Below are 22,927 nucleotides of genomic sequence, written 5' to 3' on the forward strand. Positions count from 1 at the left end.
GCCGCTGAGGCCCACCGCCTTTCAAGGTGTTGCTGCCAGGCCAGGCAGGAGCAACAGCCAATGCCCAGACTGCCAGCTTTAATGGTCCTTCTTGGCAGGGAATCAACCAGGGTTCCTGGGACTGGGGAGAGATTTCCTGCAATGACTGGAGCACGTGAGACCAGAGCTTGAGGGACCGCAAACGTCGGCCCCACTCCCCCCCAGAAAGCAGTGAGCAGCTATTTTTTTCAGGAGCCACAGAATTGTCTTTCTTGCTGTAACCCATTATAATGGTGGCTTTTCTGAATTCAACTTTTAATGTTTTTTAAAAAAAGAATTAAATCTATTATAAGGATATCTGGATAGAGGTGAAAAAATGCTGGATTAATGACTCCAGTGTCCATTCTAGCACTAGCTTCCTACTTTGACATGTTGGAAGAGTGAAGGTTTGTCCTTAACAAGAACAACAATTATTACAATCTCATAGACATTTTTCATTCACACATCAAAAGCATCCTTAACCTTCAATAAAGTGTCCACATCCACACTCGTCTCTTTTACAAATGAGTCAATTGTATCATTCAGAGAAATATGATTTAATATTCCCAGGTGGTCAAAGTACATGTTGAAGATACCCTTTGCCGGAGGGATAAGCTTGGCATATCTCACTACACCTACAGAAAAGGGGAAATATAAATAATGGGCATGCATCAAATCTTATTATTATAGGAAGCATGAGTTTATTCTAGAATAGGTTTCTGTGAATATTTGGAGAGATCAACAGCTCTTCCAACCCATATTTAATCAATGCAATGAGGAAATAGATCGTTTTGATGAGGATAAAGTATATCTAAATTATGCAAATTCAGATCCTAAGGACCAGGATCTAACAAGGTCATATGTGGTCAAATACCTTGAAGCATGCAAGGAGGTGTTGTTCCTTTTTGGAAGAAGCTCCTTGTGCCTCATGGTCTGAATGGATTGGTCTGCGATGGAGGGTTTTTGAAGGTGGGGGTAGACAAGATAATAGCCTTTGCTGTTGGTCAGCCAAGTTCCTGCAATCTCACTTAAGGTAGAAGTCATAGAAGATGCAGTGAATCTATGTCTCTAGTCTACATGGTTCTTGGTTTGGGCACCCTTAGGGCTCCCTGGTTCTGCCCAGCAGAGAGTGAATTCCTTAGGTGCATCAGGTGCTTCCACTTGTTTCTCCCTACCTAGGTATGAGAACACATAGGCTGGGGGACCTGGTTTCTTAGCCTAATCTCATATTTGAGTCTTCAAAGACTGCAGGAGACTCCACTTTTAATGTTTTCCTACCTGCCTTAGTGTAGAAAAGGTTTGCCGCGTCAGTCACAAATATAATCGCTTGGGTGTAAACACATGAATCTACATCTATAATCATCTCAGCATTTAAAGTAAATAATGGTGCAAAAGTGCTGCCTCCATCATAAGAAATCCAAACCTAAAAGGGAGGGGGATAGACAATAAAGAATATTGTATAAGAGATCTTTGTTGGCATCCATCTGTCTTGAGAGACAATGGAATGCGCCTCTAGAGGTGAAGTCAAACCACTGTGTTAGCAGCACTGAAGTGACCTAATAATAATAATAATAAATTATTTGTACCCCACCTATCTGGCTGGGTTTCCACAGCCACTCTGGGCAGCTTCCAACAAAGATTAAAAATACGTTAATATGTCACACATTAAAAACTTCTCTGAACAGGGCTGCCTGCAGATGTTTTCTAAATGTCAGGTAGTTGTTTATCTCTTTGACATCTGATGGGAGGGCGTTCCACAGGGCGGGCGCCACTACCGAGAAGGCCCTCTGCCTGGTTCCCTGTAGCTTTGCTTCTCACAGTGAGGGAACTGCCAGTAGGCCCTCGGCGCTGGACCTCAGTGTCTGGGCAGAATGATGGGGATGGAGATGCTCTTTCAGGTATACTGGGCTGAGGCTGTTTAGGGCTTTAAAGGTCAATACCAACACTCTGAATTGTGCTCGGAAATGTACTGTGAGCCAATGCAGGTCTTTCAGGAGAGGTGTTATATGGTCTCAGCGGCTGCCCCCAGTCATCCGTCTAGCTGCTGCATGTTGTTTCCGGGTCACCTTCAAAGGTAGCCCCACGTAGAGCACATGCAGTAGTCCAAGCGGGAGATAACTAGAGCATGCACCACTCTGGCGAGACAGTCCGTGGGCAGGTAGGGTCTCAGCCTGCGTACCAGATGGAACTGGTAGACAGCTGCCCTGGATACAGAATTGACCTGCGCCCCCATGGACAGCTGTGAGCCCAAAATTACTCCCAGGCTGTGCACCTGGTCCTTCAGGGACACAGTAACCCCATTCAGGACCAGGGAGTCCTCCACACCAGCCCGCCCCATCCTCCAAGAACAGTACTTCTGTCTTGTCAGGATTCAACCTCAATCCATTAGCCACCATGCATCCTCCAACTGCCTCCAGGCACGCACACAGGACCTTCACTGCCTTCACTGGTTCCAATTTAAAAGAGAGGTAGAGCTGGGTATCATCTGTCGGAAATCAAGCCTTTATCAGGAGAAACTGGCAACTCTCCCAGCACCCGGCTTGATCTCCTGTTGACCTCCCTGTCTGCATTCCTCAGCAAGATCCAGGCAGAGGTCACGATAGGCGATCCTTCTCAGCGTGAGAAGAACACACACCCTCTTTGTTGCCCCCTGGCCGGGGAAAGAGATAGACAGAAACGTATTTACATACCTTTATTTCTGTCTTTGCAGCGTTACAAAAAACATGACTGCTCTCTTCAAACTCCAGCAGTCAAGAGGGAAACACTTCCTGTACTTCCTGTACAGCTCATATTACACTCTGAGCTAATTCCGGTGCTTCGCACTGTGAAGTGACTGTCCCTCTGTTTCCCACGGACAGTCCCAACATCATGTGCTGTTTCCAAGCTAGCAGCTCGCAGCTGCATTGCTTCTATATCGTAACATCATCCACATATTGATGGACACCCAGCCCAAACCCCCTGATGATCTATCCCAGCGCCTTCATGTAAATGTTAAAAGGGGGTACAAGCCTGGGCAGTGAGTGTGGAGGTCGTGGGCTGCCCAGAAAAACAAGGCCCCCCTCTTGGTCTTGCTGATGTGGTCCAAAGGAAAGCAGGGCAATACATGCGGCAGCTAAACGGATGACTGGGGGCAGCCGCTGAGACCATATAACTTGATTGCAGGAGTTGCTGTAAGGAGGTGTACAAGGAGTTATCCAAGCATCTTAGGGATTCCAGACCAGATTTGTGTAGGGTTTGCTCCTTAGCATTTTCTTCTCCCTAATATAGCCCACAACGCAGCAGAGGTTTAGGACCAGAGTTTTACTTCTCTTAGATGGGCTATCTTACCAGGCTGACGAGCCTCACCTGCCCCTCATGTCCTTCTACAGAATTTGCAGAAACCGTCTATTTGACCGCTGGACTCATAATAAAACCCATTATGAGTCCAGCGGTCAAGTAGAGAGATTTGCTCAGTCCACCACAGCCTGTCTTCACAAGCAGGGTAAGTCCCTAACTCATCAAAGTTTTGAAACCCATTAGCAACCCTTACCTGGTTTAGCAGGTCACTCAAAGCCATTTCCTGGGGTGTGGCCACTGTCACATACTGACAGCTAATAGGAGCCACAAGTGAGAGTTGAGCACAAGGTAGGAACTAAAGGTGGACAGACTACCCCAGAAGGAGCACAACGTGTCCCCCAACAAAGGTACTCCTCCTCCTCTAACACCCCATCATTTGAAATACCTAGAAGCACCCACCACATTGTCTTGAAGATGCTGACGAATATTTACAAAAAGTCACATAGATGCAGACTTCCAAGGGAGAGGAACGGTGGTTTGGCTGTCTCTCTGTTAGCTCCTGACTATTAACCACTCTGAAGATAAGGGTGATCTGGGAGTTATGCTCAAATGAATGAATATTCAGAAACAAGTCACTGGACAATATATCCCACAGGATAGCAACTCTGTTGCGTGCCTGCAAAACTCAGATTACATGCATCTTACTCAAGCACATCCAGCAAGCCAACTTTTGACCAGCGTGCAGGACAACACACCTTTCAATCACCCAACATCATGACCATGCCAGGGGGCTGTCAGGTGAGCCGTCCCAGGCACCTGCCCAAATTTGCATAGAAACTGCTGCCAAATCAGAGCCTTTTCCTCTCCGCTGTAGCAGCAGCAGTTTCAATGCAAACCGCTTTCTCTTCCTGGAGCAAGGTGTGCTCTCACTGCCCACCAGAGTCAAGACACCCATTTTTTTTTTTTAAAAAAGAAATTAATAATGGTTTGATGTCTTAACCCAGGTGTGAGACAGCTTAGCAATGTAAAAACGCAGGCTGAACCATCATGCAGGACAAAGGAAGATTACCCTAGCCACAAGCTAAGTACAGAGCCATTAAGAAACAAGATGGGGCCACCGGCAATCCAAGAGAACTGTCCTCCCATCCCGCCCCCCCCTAAAATATAAACAGAGACAGGACATTTGGAAGGTTGCCAGGGTAACTGGGTGTGATGTCACAAGAAGAGTTTGGGGCTTTGGGCAGGAGGCTTGGAAAGGAAAAAGGAAAGGAGCACGATCTTGGCAGGCAGGCCGCGGGGAAGCTGGGAGAGATGCCTTGGACTGCAGTGCTGGGGGGGCGGGGCGGGGAAGCCTCTCTTGAGATAACTGTGCTGTTAGGATCTGGAAACCCTCCATCTAAATTCAGGTGTAACTATGTGAATAAATCCTAACTCTTAAAGCTATGACAGCCTCCGCTCAAACCCTCTAAGTGTCTCCATTTCCCAGGGATGTCCTGATTTAGAGAAGCCATCCCCGTTTCTGATTTGATCCAGGAATGTCCCACTTTTCCTTAGGATATCCTTATTTTCATTGGAAAAATGTTGGATGGTATGGAGTTATCCAACCCCCGAGCTGTATGAAGGCAATCCATAGGGAAGTTGGGTTTTTTTTTAATGTTTAATGTTTTATTATGTTTTTACATACGTTGGAAGCTGCCCAGAGTGCTGGGGCAACCCAGTAAGATGTGTGGGGTATAAATAGTAGAATTATTGTTATGGAATGGGGCATTCCTATTTTCATCGGAGAAATGTTGGACGATGTGTGACTTCTGTGTCTTGATTCTCAAGGGAAACACGGCCGCAGGGTGAGGGTCTGGAACCCCCCAGAATCCTGCTACCGCTTGATAGAGGTTGGGGGTTGGAATGCCACCTTTGCAACACTATGTGCCAGTTGTTAATACACCTTCCTTCTTACACACCTGATTGCCATATGCATATAGAAAATGGCTGTTTGTGTGAAAATACAATCCATTTGGTATAAATCGCGGATCTGGAAACCAGAAGGCTGGGAATTTTCTTTTTTTATTCATGCTGCCGTCTGTTAACTTATGCACTGATATCAATGCCCGATTCTAGGAAGAAAAAGAAGGAAACACAGTTAAACATATGCATTATCAAAGAAAGAAATGATACAGCAGAAACCCAGGGTCGTGGGTGACATGCAGCATGCTTGGTCCTGACACCAAAATTTGTGGGTGCCACAGCAGAAACACAGTGTCCAAGCAGAGTGTTAGAACTGGGCAGGTATAGTTGCCCTAACAAGAGCCAATTTATACTTGGTTAAGACCTTCTCATTGCCAGGAAGGCGTTCATTGAAGGGAAGGCCCTGGTTCATCCCTTAGGCACAGCTAATAAGCACTTTCTGAGAGGCTGGGACCTCTAAGTTCAGAAAAGAAGCTGAGAAAAGGGAACAAACATAAAGAGCTGGCTCAAACAGCTGCCATATGGAGCCAGAACTGCACTCAGATGGGCAGAATGCCCTTCTGCTGCAAGAAGATCAAGTAATCCAAGTACGGATTTCATTTTCTTCTCTGCCACACTGCTGCTTCTGCCTCTTCAGGAAGTGCTTGTTAGACAGGCCTCAAAGTCCCAGCAGGAGTGAAAGCTTAGCCCCGCGGTCGTGGTTGCCCAGGGTCGTGGGTGCCATGCTGCATGCTTGGCCCTGACACCAAAATTTGTGGGTGCCTGGCCCCTTCATGGGGAATTTTGTGGGTGTTTGGGCACCCAAGGCCCCAGGGAATTGGCACCTATGAGTCCCAGATTCGGGACGTTTAGTTCGCTGAATGCCCTCGTGCCTCAGAGGGAAGGAAAGACTGGCCAAGAGCAATTAAACAACAACAACACCCTTTTACTGACCTTAAGAATGCAGTAGAAGAGGTGCCCAGATGCAATCTATCTGGGCACTTCCTCTGCCTTCTAAGGGGCAATCAAAAATATATTGCCTAATTATTGTTCTAAGGGAGGGAGAAGGCACCTGTGGCATTTGTAACTGACAAAGAAGAAGAGATGTTTTAGAAAAGACAACAATTGCAGGGATCAGAGCACCAGAAGATACAATGCCTCATTTTAAAATGTTTCCTTTTTAAAACATCACCATAGCCATTGTTTTGGAGAAAATATCCAACATATATATTGGAATCATGGAACTGAAAGGGACAGAAGGATCTATATTCTTCAGAAAGGCATTCATAGACTACCTGTGAACTTAGGTGAACTGTGGAAGTTTATGTGTTAATTAGTTAATTAACATCCCACCACTCCTCCGGAAGGAACTCAGCTTGGCAGTGGGGTGGGGAGGGAGTTGAGGCTATTGCAGGACACAGGTTTGATATTGGTGGGTCAGCCAGGGAAAATGGGGAGAGGGGGCTTTCAATCAGTTGTCCCATCCATTGCGAACTGCCCCCTTTCTAATTAAATTCAAATGCTTTCACCAAACCATAAATCACATCACAAAAAATGAGAATCCTTTCTAAACAAGAGCAGCAAATTGCCATCTGTTCAGAGTTATCAATTAAATAATAATTAAATCAGAGTCCTTTGGTGCACTGTACCTGTTGAGATAACAAAGCGATGCCAGTGTTCTGTTCATAATCAACAAGAAAAGAAACCACCCGTCTGGATAAGTGCCTTTCACCTTTCATTTTGTGAGGCAAGCAGCTATGCCATTTTTGAAATGTATCATTGCTATAGAAACAAGTGGATTCCTGTTTTTTTTAATAAAAAAATACAACAAGAAGAAAAGGATGCAAAGTAATCAATTTAGAAATATATCATTGTTCGAACTTAAAAGCTTTGCTAAAGAATCCACTGAGCTCTGAATATACAGGAGTGGCTAGTGGGAAGGGGCAATGGTGTGTACCCGGCCTCCTAGCAGGACAGCCACTGCCACTGACCAGGAGGGAGAAGTGGAGGGCCAAGGCAACAGAAAGGTCAGAGCTGTACGGTGCACCAACATGATGATGTTGATGATGATGTACCCATGCAGCAGTGGTTTCCCCATTGCCTTGCCCCTCCTGTCCTCCTTCCTGGTAAGTGGCAGCAACTCGCTGTGTCAGTGCTCCACTCAGCAGGCCTCTCCTGTATAAAGCAAACAAGAAGCAAAGCAAGAAGATTTTACAAGAGCAAGGGCCAAATTGCTCATTACTGATGCTTATTAAAAAGTACACGCAGGTCCTACTAACCAAGCACTATGCATTCCCTGGAAATCATTCGATGGGCAAGCATTCACATAATTTCCATTAATTCCTGTGCGAACGTTTCTAACCGTGGTCTTTGTATGATCTCCCCCCACACCCCCACCCCAGTCCCATCTTTCCATGGTTTCTTCCTGAGATGGCTTCAGCTTAACAGCAAAAGAAAGACAAAGGGGGGAAATGAATTGTCCAATCTCTCCTGCTCTGATTTCTCCGATTCTCTCTCTCTCTCTCTCCCTCCCTCCCTCCCTGCATGGTTTCTTCCCCCAAATAGCTGCCACCGACTAGCAAAGCACAAAGATGCAAGGAATTAAGAAAGTGGGTAAACTCTGGATGTTCAGAAATCTGAATCTGTGGAGTGTATAGCGAGGCATAGAATAATTCTTTACATTTGGACATTTTGTGAATTTTTGCATGGCTAGCAGGCAGAAAGCAGGGCCTGTGTATATGTTTAAACTGATAGGATTTACTGCCAGAAACTGTTGTGGAACTCAGAAGCCTGTTCTGGATTGGGGCTCTGAACCTGCTTTTTTGGACCCACAGTACTGAACCAATGGCCCTTGGTGGAATACAAGGACGTGTGGGGACCCCAAACAGTGACTCCTCCAAAGACCTCAGTGATCAGGTAGTGATCTAAAGGTTGAGATGCTCCTTATGCTATCATAAGCTCCTTATGCTACAAGTTAGGGCTTTGTAAATAAATACAAGAACTTTGAACTTATCCTAGTAGCATATGGCAGTCAGTTCCCTAAAAGCTCTGATAGCGACCACAAAAGCTTCCAGTAATAAATTTGCTCAACTGTCCTTTTGATTTCTGAACATTAATTTGCCAAGGTGGCCAGGAAGTTAAATTATGTACTGAACAGAAAGCACCAAACCTCAACTATATTTTCATAAGGTTTTATCATTATTTGCCTTACCTGGCTCAATGACTTATCTTTGTTGAATGACAGCCCAACATAGTCCGCTGCAAGAAAAGCAGAAATATATTAGCTACAACTCAGTGCTTGCACTTCTAAAATATAGTTTACAAAAGGCATCAACCCAGTTTCATGTGAACAGTTAAAAAGAACTCAGGGTGAAATTTTGAAATTATTTTTGTGACATGCCTTAAAATATATAAGTGTGTATGAGCGGAGAGGCATGCTTTCTGCCTTGAGCTGGTTTATTGCAGGAGAGCATTGCGGGAGCACTCTTTGCCTCCACTTACACTATGGAGTTTTGCAGGGTGCTATTTTGTCCCCCATGCTATTCAACAGCTACATGAAGACATTGGAAGCAGACATTAGGACATTATATGACACAGCTATATTTCTCCATAACGCCATAACGTTGGAGAACCTATGGATTCAAGTTACACATTCAACACATATAAATCACTTTTTCTTTACCAATCTAGCTGAGTCCCTGGTTTCCTTACTTTCATATAATTCTTTATTAGCTAGACACTGGCGGCTGTACCATATTTCAGCTTTAAGATAATCATCCTGTGGGCGGAAAAAGACAAGGAAATACTTAGCATGCCAAGTGAATTTGCATAGTATAGCTGATAAGATTCTGAAAGCGTCTGTTGAGGCACAAGTCGTCCTTTCTAACTATCACACATTGCCTAAAAACCTCTGTGGAGCCAAGGAAGACAGTGGACAATACTGTCAAATGTCAGAAAACAGCACTAGCTTTCTAGTTTCTAGTGGCAATGCCAGTGATATTAGTAGTGGTGCTGGTGGTGGAACAACTCAAGAGAATTGATGGCCAAAAGTAGACAGAATTACAGAGATGTCAGAAGCAGAGCAAGATGTAGTTGAGATACCAACTTCCCCAAGATCTCATTCCAGCTCCCAATGATAGTCATGAGAAAAGAAAACTACCCCACTGCCTCTTTCTGTTCTTCTCATGCAGCACAGAATTCTGATTTAACACATTGACAGCTGTTTATATAACCTTGTCAGGGAATTCACAGATCAAAGGATAGCTATATGGCCTCAATGGGACCCAATTCCTCTTGTCCTCTGAAATTATAGCACACAAGTGGAAACTAGCAACTGGAACTATACAATGCAGTATCCTGTGTCTTGCTTTCAAAACTCACTGTTTTATCACAGTAATTTATATACTGCTTAATTGCAATAGCCTCTAAGCAATTTACAAATGTTTTTGTGAGTTATAGCTCTATTCTCTGTATTAATGGGAATGGGCCAAGAGGGATCCCTTCCCCCAACCCTCATTCAGCTTGTTACTCCAGCAATCTCCAGGATGAGTCTGTGACTGGGGCAAAAGTAAAAGGAGTTCATCTACACCCCCCCCTCAGCACAGCAATTCCTCTGTGAACTGCGACTGTGATAAACCACTACTACTACTACTACTACTACTACTACTACTAATATACCGCCCTATAACTGCAGATCTCAGGGCAGTTCACAACAATAAATTTCAATTAAAAAACACAGATTACATAATAAAAATAAAAACAAAGACGACCCAATAATTCCCCTGTCTACAAACCATGCAGTTGGTCGGCATGGGGTGTGGGGTGGGGTGTGGTGGGGGTGGAGAAATGAAGTTCAGTGTCTTCTGAGAATATAAAAAGCAAGGCATTGGCTATCAAGCAACTGATTCCTGTGAGTTTTCCTGTCAGTTGTGTTGTCGCTAGAAAGCTATGTTTATTGGGCTCTGTGTGTGTGCCTGCAAGCTTCTGTCTTCTATGTGTCGTCGAGGTGGGTGATGGCATGGAAGTAACACGGCTGATTTGTAGGTGTCAGTTGCCTAGCATACAGAGATTGCATTGTGTCAGTGCTGGGGTGTGTGTGTGTATCACAATATATTGCTAGGTTTTCTCTCCTTTAGAGTGCTGCCATTTACATTTGAACTTGCAGCTGGAAATGCATAGGATTCTGATAACACATTTGATGTCAATACTAAGCCAATGTTAGCATTCTGACCAGTGTACCAGGGTCTCTGGATTTCATTGTTAGGATCCATATACCACGTGATTTATGACCCTTGGGACACTTATTTCTAAATGGCTAACAAAACGAATGCCGGAAAGAGTTTCAGAAAACATTATTTGTGAGATGTTACAAAAACACACCACTGAGAACAACAAACACAACATTTAGCCATTTCTCACCATTTCAAAGCCACATAAGGTTGGTTTGTTGAACTGAAATAAAACACAATAAGACCAAATTGTATGAATCATCACTTTCTTTCCCACACTTTTCACAAGCAATTTCACAAGTGTATTACTTTACATATTCATTTACCACTTACACTCAATATTATTAACATGGTCATTGGTTGTTTTGAGTGACATAAGAAGCCTGTCTCCACCAACAGCCTGGGGCAACCTAGCCAGGGCATGTACTTTTCCTGTGAGATAACCGGAAAGAAGCAATAGCTACAAACCAACAGCTAAAACACCTAAGGAAATCAAGTACCATACCCATCACTAAAAAGAATTCAACAATGGTGCCAGCAAAAGTCTCTGGGGAGAGGGTTCCAAAGACAAGGGGCTACAACAGAAAAGGCCCTGTCACAACCCCCTTCACTTCTAAAGGTAGCACTCCTGAAGCAGGGCCACAGAGATCGATCTTAATATAAGAGGTATCTATTAATTGCAGCAAAGCTACTGTTGGTGCAAAGAAAAAAATAGAAAGGAGAAGTCCTGGATACCAAGATCCAAGTTTGGGGCAAGTACTCTTTATTGAGAGACCCCGGCAGATATTTAAAATCACAAAATATGCAGCAAAAGTGAAGCACAGGAATATGAAAATAATTTTTATTATTTATACCCTGCCCATCTGGCTAGGTTGCTCCAGGCTGTCAAGACCTTTAAAATTTGTCCTTTCAAGTTCTTTCCAAAGTTTCCCACTTCCCCTAGCATAGAAAAAGACCACAAGTTTGGTAAGGTTAAAATGGTTCACATACGAAGCAACCAGCTTAGCCTCTTCATACACTTAGTTCATCAGGTGAACTGGAGAGAGAATGATTAGTACACAGATTAACAACGCAATCCTAGATGTGCCTACCCAGACGTAGTTCTGACCATGTTCAATGGGACTTACTTGCAGGAAATGGGTATAGTAGGGATATAGTCTTAGGCTGAATGAGATTGTCTTCTGAGCAGACATGTATGGCATTGGAGATCTTCCAAACTTAGTTTTTTTGCAGTATGCTTACCAGTGGTTTTTAAAACATTAGATGATTGGGGGAAGGGGACACAGGGATATTTAGAAGTGCACATACGTACCTGCAACAGCTTTCCAGTTACAATGCGCAGATCATCACTGATAAATAATCCTAGTGAGGTGAGGAGTACAAGACGCGTATTTGTTACGGTGAGATCCACAAGCGCAAGTCCATAACAATCTTGAGGAGAGAAAAGGCATTGTGAGTAACCTGAGTTGCATCTCTCAGACTTCCATCATTACTTGTTATAGACATGGCAAATTACACCCATATTGAGACACCCAGATCTGTTGGGCAATCCATGCACCTGATATGCATTTGAAGAAGGTCTAGATCTATGTGGTTTTTAGAGAGGGTGGAGTGATGAAATCTGCTCTTTCGAACCCTGCTCCTTTGCTGCATTTTTTTTTTTTTAAAAAAGATATAGCAAAGGCAAGTTCAGGGGGCAGCAAGAACAGAGGCTGACTCTTCTGACCTTGCCCATCTTACTTTGTTGCCCCAGCCACTCTGGGTGGCTTCCAACACATATAAAAACATTAAACATTTAAAAAACCACCTTCCCTATACAGGGCTGCCTTCAGATGCCTTGGGGGTCAGATAACTCCACACCTTCCAGTATTTCTCAGATGAAGATAGGGATATCCTAAGAAAAAGTGGGGCATTCTGGGATCAAATTAAAAACCGGGACAGCTTCTGTAAATCTGGGACTGTCTCTGGAAAATAGGGACACTTGGAGGTTCTGCACTCCAGAGTAAAAAAATGGCAACCCTGGGAACCACAGCTGAAAGCACTCAGTAGCCCAACATGCCAGATTCAAGGCTGGCATCAGTCAAAAGCCCTAAACAGGCTGTAGAATCTGACCTGTCAATACCACCCCAGGGAGAGAAGACCCTAAATGCTGAGGGATGAGGGTTCCCATAGCCAAGAAGCTGAAATTTGGGACCCAAGGAGGCAGAGATTCTTTCTTATCACTGTCCAAAGAAAAGGGATGAGGGAGGGCTCTCCAGATCCTAGGGTTTTGAACCACACCACATCACACCACAACCTTCACTCTGAGACCTACAATTACTGTATTGGTCTGAATATAGGCCACACTTCCCCCCGCCCAAATCTGGCTCACATAAAAGCTGAGTGCAGTCTATAGTGACACTCTTATAAATAGAGAAGCTATGTTTTGAGAGATCTCATTTTAGGGGTGTAGTCTGTATTTGGACCAACCCTGTACATTCTATGAAAGTGCAACGTGTTCTAAGGCCTTGGGGTAAGACAGGCTACAAATAAAAAGGAAATGCATATGGGTTAATTAAACAACTGAAAATAAGAATTACCGTTTTCCAAGATGGCACAAATGGTAGCAGACAAGTTGAACCATACCGTATCCCCACCCATAAATCCACTGTCAGTCAATCCTAAAATTAGTCCTTCAAATACAAAAGAAAACAATGCATTACATGAAAAGTGAATCACAGTATAAAGCCAGGCTACCAGCATTTATTAAACTGTTATAAAGCTTCATATTTCCCAGAAATTTCAGCAATGTAGCTGGTTTGGTTCGCTTTTGATGAAGAGATGACTGGAGGTTTCTCTGTGATATGTGAGTTTATTTACAAATATATGTTGAGTCTGGGTAAAAGAACAACCTATCACCCCAACAGCAGCAAAATCAGGAAATAAGCACCCCTGTATCCACAGATACAATTACAGACCTTAAAAACTCAGCTCAAACCTACTTGCACACACTGAAAGAAAGCATGTCTGCCTGCTTTACTAGTACCACTAGTACCAAGTTAATAAGCACAAGCAGGTGGTTCAGTATGGGGTGGGGTGGGGGACAGTTGCAAACATATCCTTGGCGTATTCCTGTGGTTATTGTAGAATACGCTGCAGTGTAGTGGTTGTGTCCTGTCCTCTCCTTCCCACCTGAGATTCTCATCAAAATGCTCTAGCAGTCATGCCATCACACACATATTTGACTAAAAACAAACAAACCGGTGACCAAATAATTCAAATTAATTGTTTCTTTTTTGGGGGAGGGGATACCATTTCAAAAAATGCATACCTACCATTTATTCCATTTATTTTGAATGCTCAGTATGCAAGTGTCATTGCTTGCCCAGCTAAAATAGTGCCAGCGATGCACAAGGTTTGCAAAACTGCAAATGATATTTTTGTAAACAACAACAACAAAGTCTTTTCCATTGCTGTGAGAGGGAATTGTCCATGAAGGCTGCACCAGGCCCTCTGAGAACAACAGAATGTCCTCAGTCCTGTTGCTTCAAGGGGAACTTGCTCCTCTACTCTTTTCAAAGCACATGGCAGCAAGAAGGCCTTTCTCTGCTGCCTAGGGTTACCATATTTCTAGAAGTAAAAGTTGCTGAGCTTTTTGGGAGAAACTCAGTCAACACAATGGGACTTACTTCTGAGTAAACAAGTATACTTATTTTAAAATGTTACATCCCACTTTACCCAGTCGGAAAATGAAGCTGGTGGATCAGCTAATTATGTAAAAATGCAAGATACTTACCTATATTTTTAGTTTTATAGATCAGACCAAGTAATGCTACATCACTTGCACAAGGAGTTTTTGCTATTTGGATATTGGCTACTTCAGACAGTGTATCATTAACTTCCACATTTTCACCAAGGGTCCAAAACCACTGAAGAAGAGGATCTGCAAGAGAGCACTAATGTTTAAGAAAGCAAAAATTCTTCCTAGGAAATATGCAACTATCTCTGAAATTTGTGGAGACACCCTTGGAGGTGAGTAAGGGATGTTATCAGTCTGGTCCAGGGTTGGGGTGGGGGATGGGAATGGGACTGCCATCACTGTGGTGGAAGGTAGGGGGTGGGTGAAGTGGGTGAAGGCATACAGAAGAGACAAGGTTGTCTAAGTCTGCTGGAAATTGAAGGAGACCACTTCAAGTAACGAATACCTTCCTTAGACCTGTTCTTAGTAAAATACAAACACACACACACACACACACACACACACAGGGTACTCTCTTTTTTCATGATGGTGGCTATTGGAAATCCTGCCAGTATTATATTTTGTTTTGATTGACATATTTTATGTGTTGCAATATTATCATTGATTTCTTCTGTATGCATATGTATCAATGTTATTTACTGCTTTGGAGCCTTTGGGCCAAAAAAAAGCGGAATATAAATAAAACATTCCATATCATATGAATAAATTCAGAAAACTTAATGTCCGTGCTAATTTCCATGAGACCACAATTACTTACAAAACCACAAACACTCCCTATGAGCTATGACGTACCTCGTGTGACATCCAACAAGGTTCCCGTAGTAGTGAACATATTTAAACCATGATGCATATTAAATTTTACAAACCATTCCTCAATTGGATTAATATCTGTTTCAGCGGCATGTGCAAGAAAGACAGAGACAGATTAGTCCTATAAGTACACAAGTATTATGGGTGATATCCAACGTCAAGCAAATAGGCCTTTGCTCACACAACATGGTTTCCTTTTCTCCTCCCTCTTGCAATCCCCACGACCAAACCCTCTGGAGCAAATTTCAGGGGTCCACAGGGGGCAAAGACTTGTTGCACAAGTGGAAACCCATTCCACTTGCAGATAGACACAAGTGGATATTGCTGTATGCTTACGTCAATATTACTCGGCTACAAGCGATCGCCAAAGTTGATGATGCCTACATGCTCTTCTCAAATGTTGCCTACGATGGTGCACTGCTCTTCAACTGAATTCTTAGTAATGAACATTCCTGCATATTTTTTCTGGCCAATTTATTTTTCTCTTTTTTTCTATTCAGACTTATAACACACCCTTCACCAAATAGAGTGAGTTACAAAAATAAGTGCAATATACATTATCCCGAAACTGCCTTTCTCTCCACTGAAGTTGGTATCCTACTTATGCACCATTTGAGATTGTGCCAAATGCTCACTACCAAGTTGTCAAATTTTCCCCCTGCTAGCAGGATTTTGTGCAAATTTTTTCTTTTGAAATGAAATGTCCTCACCACCTTACGTGAGTACAAAAACAGCAGCAACAACACAAGGAAGCATCAACAGCCTGTGAGGATAAATAAGTGGAAATTATAAATCTCTCACCTGTATTATATGTTAACTCTTCTCGGTTGATTTCAATACTCCACGAATCCACACCTTCTCCCTTTTGTTTAAAGAAAGGATGGTAACCCAAGATTTTTAGTCTTAAATACTTGAAGAGTCACATACATTTAGGTAAACTACTGTGCGGACTGATTTTCCAATTATGAATTTTCATAGCTGATAGTCTCATAGCTTAGGAACTGTTTCTCACAGTGGTTTGATATGTATTTTGTTGTTAATGTTCATGAAATGAAGTACTAACAAGAATTCTTTCAAAGTGTTAATTCTATTGTGCAACAGAAAGCTATCACTTGGCTTTGGAACACATTTTTAAAAGAAAAGCCTGACAAGCTTTTCAGATACCTTTCAATTGAAAAACTTTCTAAAGAAATGCCTAAAGTAACTGATATTACAGTTTGAAGTCTTGCTTTTTTCTGTTATATTTTACTCCCAAAAGACCCATTTATCCCAAATAGAACCCAATATGGCAGACATGTATGTACTCTCTCTCTCTCTCTCTCTATATATATATATATACATGATCCCAGTGAGACCCCAAGATGGAATTTTGCAAGTAGCCCTTAGAAATATTAAATAATCCATACAATGTTTTGGGATTTTTCAAAACCATATTAATTTTTTTAAATCACTTTTAATATTTTTTTAGCTGACATTTAAAATTTAAAGTAAGTCCATTATGTGACATGTGCTATTAAAGCCCATGAAGTTCTGAAGAGATTGGTGTTTTTAGCTTTGATGTATCTCAATTCTGGGCTGAGCTCTTAAGCTTTTTGTGTAATCCAGGAAGGCTAAAATTGTCAATTTTTTAAAATTTCAAACCCTCATAACTAAAAAATGGGCTGAGATTTTTTAAAAAAGTTTTTAACTTAGTTTTCTTCATTCAACAAGTGTGCAAAATATGAAGAAAATTGGATGACATGAAGTATAAAATTTGGATAACTTGACATGGAACGACCCTCCCACGGATCACAACAAATGGTATTCAGAAGCATACAGCCTCCAACTGTGGAAGCAGAGCATTGCATCCATGGTCCATGGAGGGCACAGCATCGCCTCCATCATTGCTAGTAGCCACCAGTAGACATCCTCCATTGAAGCAGTAGAGAGCAAGCAGAAACTTCCCCTTTCTGGCATGCTGCAACATGATCCAGAGAGTAAGGTGCCCGGCTCCTGCTAATACAGAAAATGCCACTGGCACCTTACACTGTTGGAAACAATGTAAAGCACATCAGGAAAAGCTCCATGACTATGATACTTGATTCCTGCTAATGCTTTTCACATGCATTTATTTGCAGAGTTCATGTGGGGTTTGCATTCTTTTAAGGAAAAGGTTAAGTTAAAATTGCCACTGTATTGCTTATTGCTTATTATCATTATTATTACATTTGTATACTGCCCTATATCCACAGATCTGAGGGCAGTTACAAAATAAAATCACAATATAAAAACACTAAATACATAATAAAAACAAAAAACCCCACATTTTCAAAAATTGTATAATACCACACCATAGTTCAAAGGGGATACAGGGCTGGATCTACACTGATTTGTTTAACGTTATTAGAAGGATATTAGATATAACGTTACAAAACGTCACAGGGCATACTTGTAAAATAAAGCATCTTTCTTTTCCTTTTTTTACCTCTTTTAAAAATCAAAACAGCTGTCCCCCTACTGCCAGTTGCTGGTTGCTCTGCAGCACCCTCTGGTATCACATTTTAATAAAGCATTATGAACGTTAAAAGTAGGACGTGATGTGTCCATATGGTTATTAAAACCGTTCCTTAAGCCTTCCTTAACGTTAAAAACCATGAGTGTAGATCCACCCCAGGAACCTGCCTTAAACCAAGTCAGATTGTTTGTCCATCTAGCTCAGGCCGGCCCAACTTTTATACCAAGTGGACTGCAAGAGTACTCTGACCATGTAATCTGTGGGCCACAAACTGCCTTGATGCAGTTAGCGCTTTCCCAGCTTCGGGAAGGAGGTAATAGGGTTCTAGGACCTTGCCAGAGCCTTTGCGCCTCCTTTCCCAAACCCAGCATCTCACTTAGCTGGCTTTGGGAAGGCAATGCAAGGGCTGAGGGGGTGTCAAATGTTGCTGAGGGCCACCAAAAAAGGTCTTGAGGACCACATGCGGTCTTTGGGCTACACTTTGGACCACTGTAAGTTTCCAACTGAATGTTATGGCATTGTTTAATAAGTATTCTGGTGACAGTGGCTGTCCCGAGTTTAGGCAGAGGTGACCACCTGCTACCCTTTTAACCGGAAATATCCAGGGAGTGAACCTGGGACCTTCTGCATGTAAATGATGTGCTATGAGCCCTTCAGCAATGCTTTACCAGAGTCATTTTGAAGTAGAAGACTTTGGAGTAGGTACTGTTGAAGATCTGGATGCTGGGAGCAAGACCAACTGAAGTAAAAAGAACTAGATTCTTCCGTCTGTTCTCCTCGGTGTCGGGTTTATTAATATTATACAAATGACAGCGGACAGTCTTTAACAGGGGAAAAAAACCAGGATTAACATATGAAGCACATATCCACAACATCTGGAATTATTAAAACTTTAAATGGCAACCTGCATTGATTTCAAAAGCGGAAGCTGCAATAAATAAATAAATAAATAAATAAATAAATAAATGAATGAACAACAATTACCAAACTTTTAGAAGACATCTGAAGGCAGCCCTCTTTAGGGAAGCTTTTAATGTTTGATGTATTACTGTATTTTAATATTTGGTTGGAAGCCGCCCAGAGCGGCTGGGGAAGCCCAGCCAGATGGGTGGGGTATAAATAATAAATAATAATAATAATAATAATAATTAAAGGAGTCATAAAGGAAAGGTGGGCAGAAATCCTCGTTTTTGTGGGACAACTTGTCATGAGACAAAGGTTTTTGAGGACAGAAGCTGGCAAGGCATAGGCCCGGAACAAGGCCTACACAATCTTTTCATGGCTGCTAGCTGTAACTGCTAACAGTAAATTTCTAATTCATTGTGACACGTGACTCATCTTGAGTGATGACTCATTCTTCCTATATAAAGCAGCCATTTTCTCTCTGGGAATCAGTCTGTAATGCAGTCTCTATCAGAGTCAGTCTCAGCTCAGTACAGTGGTACCTCGGGTTACATACGCTCCAGGTTACATACGCTTCAGGTTACAGACTCCGCTAACCCAGAATTAGTACCTCGGGTTAAGAACTTTACCTCAGTAAAAAAAGTGCCCAGCGCCCCTGCCGTCTGCCACATCGGCAATCTGGGGCAAACCGCGGGTCGTTGAGACAGTCCTCCCCTGCCCTGGGGAGGCTGCCAGGGCTAGTTACCCCCATATCAGCCCTGAATTATCGGAAAGGCTGAGGTCCGAACGTGTGGGATCCGCCATTTTCCACCGCCGGAAACAGGAAGCCCTGAATTAAGTACTTAACCCGAGGTACCACTGTATGTGAACGTATAGCTGTTGCAGACAGAGCGAGTGGCTCCAGGATTCCAATTAATCAGTAACTAAAGACTGTGCCTCTCTGAAGACTAAGATAGCTGCTATGAGCACTCTGTGCATGCTCTTTAACTATGCTGTTTCTGAACAAGTTTATTTTCTTCAAGTAAAAGTTTTATTCTGTTTATAAAGAAGACTCTGCGTTGATTAATTTACCGCTATGCGACATAAACTTGCCCTTGCCCTCTCTCAAGTGATTTTGCCTGCTTTTGGCTGGCATGGGCAAGTGTGCCACAGAGAATTGGGAAGTTTAGGGTTAAAGTATAGAAAATGATAATTAACAAATTAATATACCTGAAAAGCACAAAATACATAACATAATGGCAAAAAATCCCACAATAAATCCCCCACAGACACATTTAAAAGGCCATAGATGGTTTAATTAGCCAAAACACCTAAAATGTTTAAGTTTATCTTCTGTTGCACCCCAAGGCCCCTTCCTGCCATCCTTCCTCTTCCTTTCCCTGACAATATCCTGAGGCAATGTTGGCAAGGCTTTCTTCATCAGGCAAGGCCTCCTTCCACCTGCCCTGCCCTACCCTCCAGCCCTGGGACTCCTCATAAGGGAGCTGTGCCTGGAGGAAGAACTGTGAGGGGAGAGACTACTTCAGGCAAGGCCTTCTTCTGGCTTTTTATTTTAAGTTTTACAGTGGTACCTCGGGTTAAGTACTTAATTCGTTCCGGAGGTCCGTTCTTAACTTGAAACTGTTCTTAACCTGAAGTACTACTTTACCTAATGGGGCCTCCTGCTGCTGCTGCGCCGTTGGAGCACGATTTCTGTTCTCATCCTGAGGTAAAGTTCTTAACCTGAGGTACTATTTCTGGGTTAGCGGAGTCTGTAACCTGAAGCATATGTAACCTGAAGTGTATGTAACCCGAAGTACCACTGTATCTCAAAAGAGAAAAAATGCCCCCTCACAATCTGGTTGGTTTTGAAGGATTTACACAGGACAAAAACTGGCAGGGATGGTTTCCATTCTTGCCTGTTGATCCATCCTATTTGCTTGCCAACCATGAGGAGGCTGTTCAGGAAGCGGGTGGGAGCAGCAGCAATGGTTGTACTAATGTGTCTAATTTTGTGTTTTTCCATGCCCCCCACAGCAGCCAAGATGTGTTGTGCCACACTCCCCATGGCAGCCATCTTGTGACTGGTACTCACAGAACTTCCTTCAAATTCAAAATGTGCCCACTGCCCCCCCCCAAAGGTTGGCAACCCCTGAGCTAGTTTAGCTCCATGAGAATCTTGATTCCAGACTCATTAGCCCTGCAGCACGTAAAAGAAATTACCTGGCTATATTCATAGCTGCAGCAAGTTCAGAAGCTAGAACATCCTTTTATTGTTATTTAAATAAACAAACTGCAAGACTATGTTTTGTTTTGATGCCAATAAATAAATAAAAATTCTTTAAATCGCATACGGTGTTGTTAGATCCAAGGGGAGTCTGAACAACCAATAATAGTTCACTCCATTTAGCTAAGCTTCTTAGTCTAACCGCTTCCGATTCAGTTAGTGATGACAGCTAACAATCCATTTAAATATATTTAATCTAGATATCAACTTTGTGTGGATATCTATCTGGACATTTGGAGAACTTAAATGAACTTCTATGATTTATGCACATTATGTATCCATAATGTGAACTGACGATGAGTTCTTTCTTACTGTTGTATTTATTTATATAATATTACCATGCCCTTATTTTAATTACTTTCTCATTCCCTTTCCTTTTCCTAAATTTGGGGAAGAAAATAAAAGAATTGATTAACTTATTCTGCCGAACCAAAGAATGGTGCATTGGCGAGTTATTCCCCGCTGCCTTAATACAAGTGCGCTACACTGGTACCTTGGTTTGCAACCATTTTGGATTACAACCTTTTTAGATTACAACCATGTCAAACCCAGAAGTGCGTGTCCATTTTTTTGGATTACAACCCTTTTTTTTTTTTTTTTTGGAGACCCCATTGGTGAAAGCGTGCCTTGGGTTACAACCTGTTTTGGTTTACAATGGATTATGGTTGTAAACCAAGGTACCAATGTATTTGCTGAGCTACTCCCCATTCAATTGCAACTGGAAATACATTGCTGGAAACTTACCAAAGTGTCATCTGAAAGAAACAATTTAATTGTCTTAGATATCATAGGCTGATCTTCTGTGTAGCAAGAAAAACTCGAATTGCTCCCCACTGAGTGAGAAAAAAATATGATCACTAATATTTTCAAAGATGATATTACAGAACTAGAATATACTGAAACTCAAATCAAAAGTGAAATTGTGGGCTGAAATAGATCGCATTGGCTTTTGTGAGTGATCAATAAAAAATACAGTAGTAATAATCACAATAACAACATTCAATATTATTAGCAGTCTCAGGAAGGAAGTTTTACTGGGAGACGTAGGGTTTAGGGTGGGCAATAAGAAAATAAATAATATATTTATGGTAATCTTTAAACCAAGGCTAGACTGCATGGGTTTGGACAACCAAATTAACCTTTGTGCTTCAGTCAGTATCTTCCCAAGCTCTCTCACTGTGGCTCACTTGACTCCTAGACAACACACATTCAACATCATTAGCAAATATCTCTTGCTCTTTAATAGGTTGGGTTTTTTTTAAGAAGCTTCTTGCATCTGCTGCAGTAAAAATGTTTTTAAAAATCCTGGATTCAGTTCCCAAAACTGTGTGCACACTTTTCCCTTTGAAAGGTGGGCCCTATCATCACTTGGACAAAATAAAGTTCTGATCTTTATGGAGTCCTGTGCAAATTACAGCACATGCAAATGCATGGCTGCGAGATTCAGTGCACTAGTAACTAACCCGTATGCAAGAATAGGAAGGTGAAATAAAGTAAAATACAACTTACTATTTACATTGTAGGAAAGTCCTAATGAAAGCTGTAGAACAGCTGCAAGCACAAGATAAAGCTGCAACAGTGCCATCTGTAATTGTAAAAATAATATAAATGTGCATTTAATTCAAAGCTATATATAAAGCTGGTCCCCCAATAGTCACACAATATATACAGTGATCAAGAAAGACAACAAGGATGCAGGTAAACGCAACATGCTTGGTCATCAAAGAGTCCCCTCAGGTGCTATGGAAACTGCAAGCTGAAACCTGCTTCCTGTTCCAAACCCTGGGTTCACCTATGGCAGAAAGAAGATTTAGTTCCCACCCCAGATGCAAACCCTCCAAGTGCCCCTATTTTTCAGGGACAGTCCTGGATTTGCAGAAGCCGTCCAGGTTTCTGATTTGATTCCGGAATGTCCCTCTATTTTCCTTGGAGATATGCTGGAGGGTATGCAAATGCACTCCTGAGTTAAATGCCTTTCTCTACTACATGTGAATGCCACTGGGGAAAAGTAAAGTCTTGGATTTAAGGATTCAGTCCCCGTATGAAATAGCTGCATATGCTTACATTGGAGGGGGTTGGACTAGATTATCCTCAGGGTCCCTTTCCAACTCTACAAATCTTTGTTTCTGTGAGGGATGTGGAACTTGTACTCCTAATGTTGTTCTACTACTTCATCTCTAGGAGTGATGGGAGCTGAAGTCTAATGTCAACTGGAGAAACAAAGGTTCCCTATTCCTGCTCTGTATGACTGG

General features: G+C 42.4%; 1 protein-coding gene across 6 annotated transcripts in view; it reads right to left on the reverse strand.

Moving 5' to 3' along the window:
- Window positions 1-22,927, reverse strand: part of LOC310674776 (cation channel sperm-associated auxiliary subunit beta-like) — a 45,134-nt gene that overhangs the window by 21,155 nt on the left and 1,052 nt on the right. For 2 of the 6 annotated variants that reach the window (XM_083434465.1, XM_083434464.1), the window contains exons 1-14: window positions 20,244-20,496; window positions 18,175-18,327; window positions 15,814-15,874; window positions 14,995-15,090; window positions 14,239-14,385; window positions 13,043-13,135; window positions 11,776-11,894; window positions 10,654-10,686; window positions 8,947-9,013; window positions 8,447-8,493; window positions 6,885-7,037; window positions 5,253-5,405; window positions 1,297-1,441; window positions 502-653 (exon numbers count right to left, since the gene is read on the reverse strand). In XM_083434465.1, the coding sequence (XP_083290591.1) occupies window positions 502-653; window positions 1,297-1,441; window positions 5,253-5,405; window positions 6,885-7,037; window positions 8,447-8,493; window positions 8,947-9,013; window positions 10,654-10,686; window positions 11,776-11,894; window positions 13,043-13,135; window positions 14,239-14,385; window positions 14,995-15,090; window positions 15,814-15,874; window positions 18,175-18,327; window positions 20,244-20,465 (1,641 nt within the window). In that variant the 5' untranslated portion in view covers window positions 20,466-20,496. Of the gene's footprint in view, window positions 1-501; window positions 654-1,296; window positions 1,442-5,252; window positions 5,406-6,884; window positions 7,038-8,446; window positions 8,494-8,946; window positions 9,014-10,653; window positions 10,687-11,775; window positions 11,895-13,042; window positions 13,136-14,238; window positions 14,386-14,994; window positions 15,091-15,813; window positions 15,875-18,174; window positions 18,328-19,038; window positions 19,228-20,243; window positions 20,497-20,611; window positions 20,829-21,419; window positions 21,509-22,184; window positions 22,261-22,927 lie in introns of those variants that run through there. The other 4 variants (XM_083434466.1, XM_083434469.1, XM_083434468.1 and 1 more) reach the window with 4 other exon arrangements.

This window comes from Podarcis tiliguerta (assembly GCF_965153285.1).
Source record: "Podarcis tiliguerta genome assembly, chromosome: 1".
Lineage (NCBI taxonomy): Eukaryota > Metazoa > Chordata > Lepidosauria > Squamata > Lacertidae > Podarcis > Podarcis tiliguerta.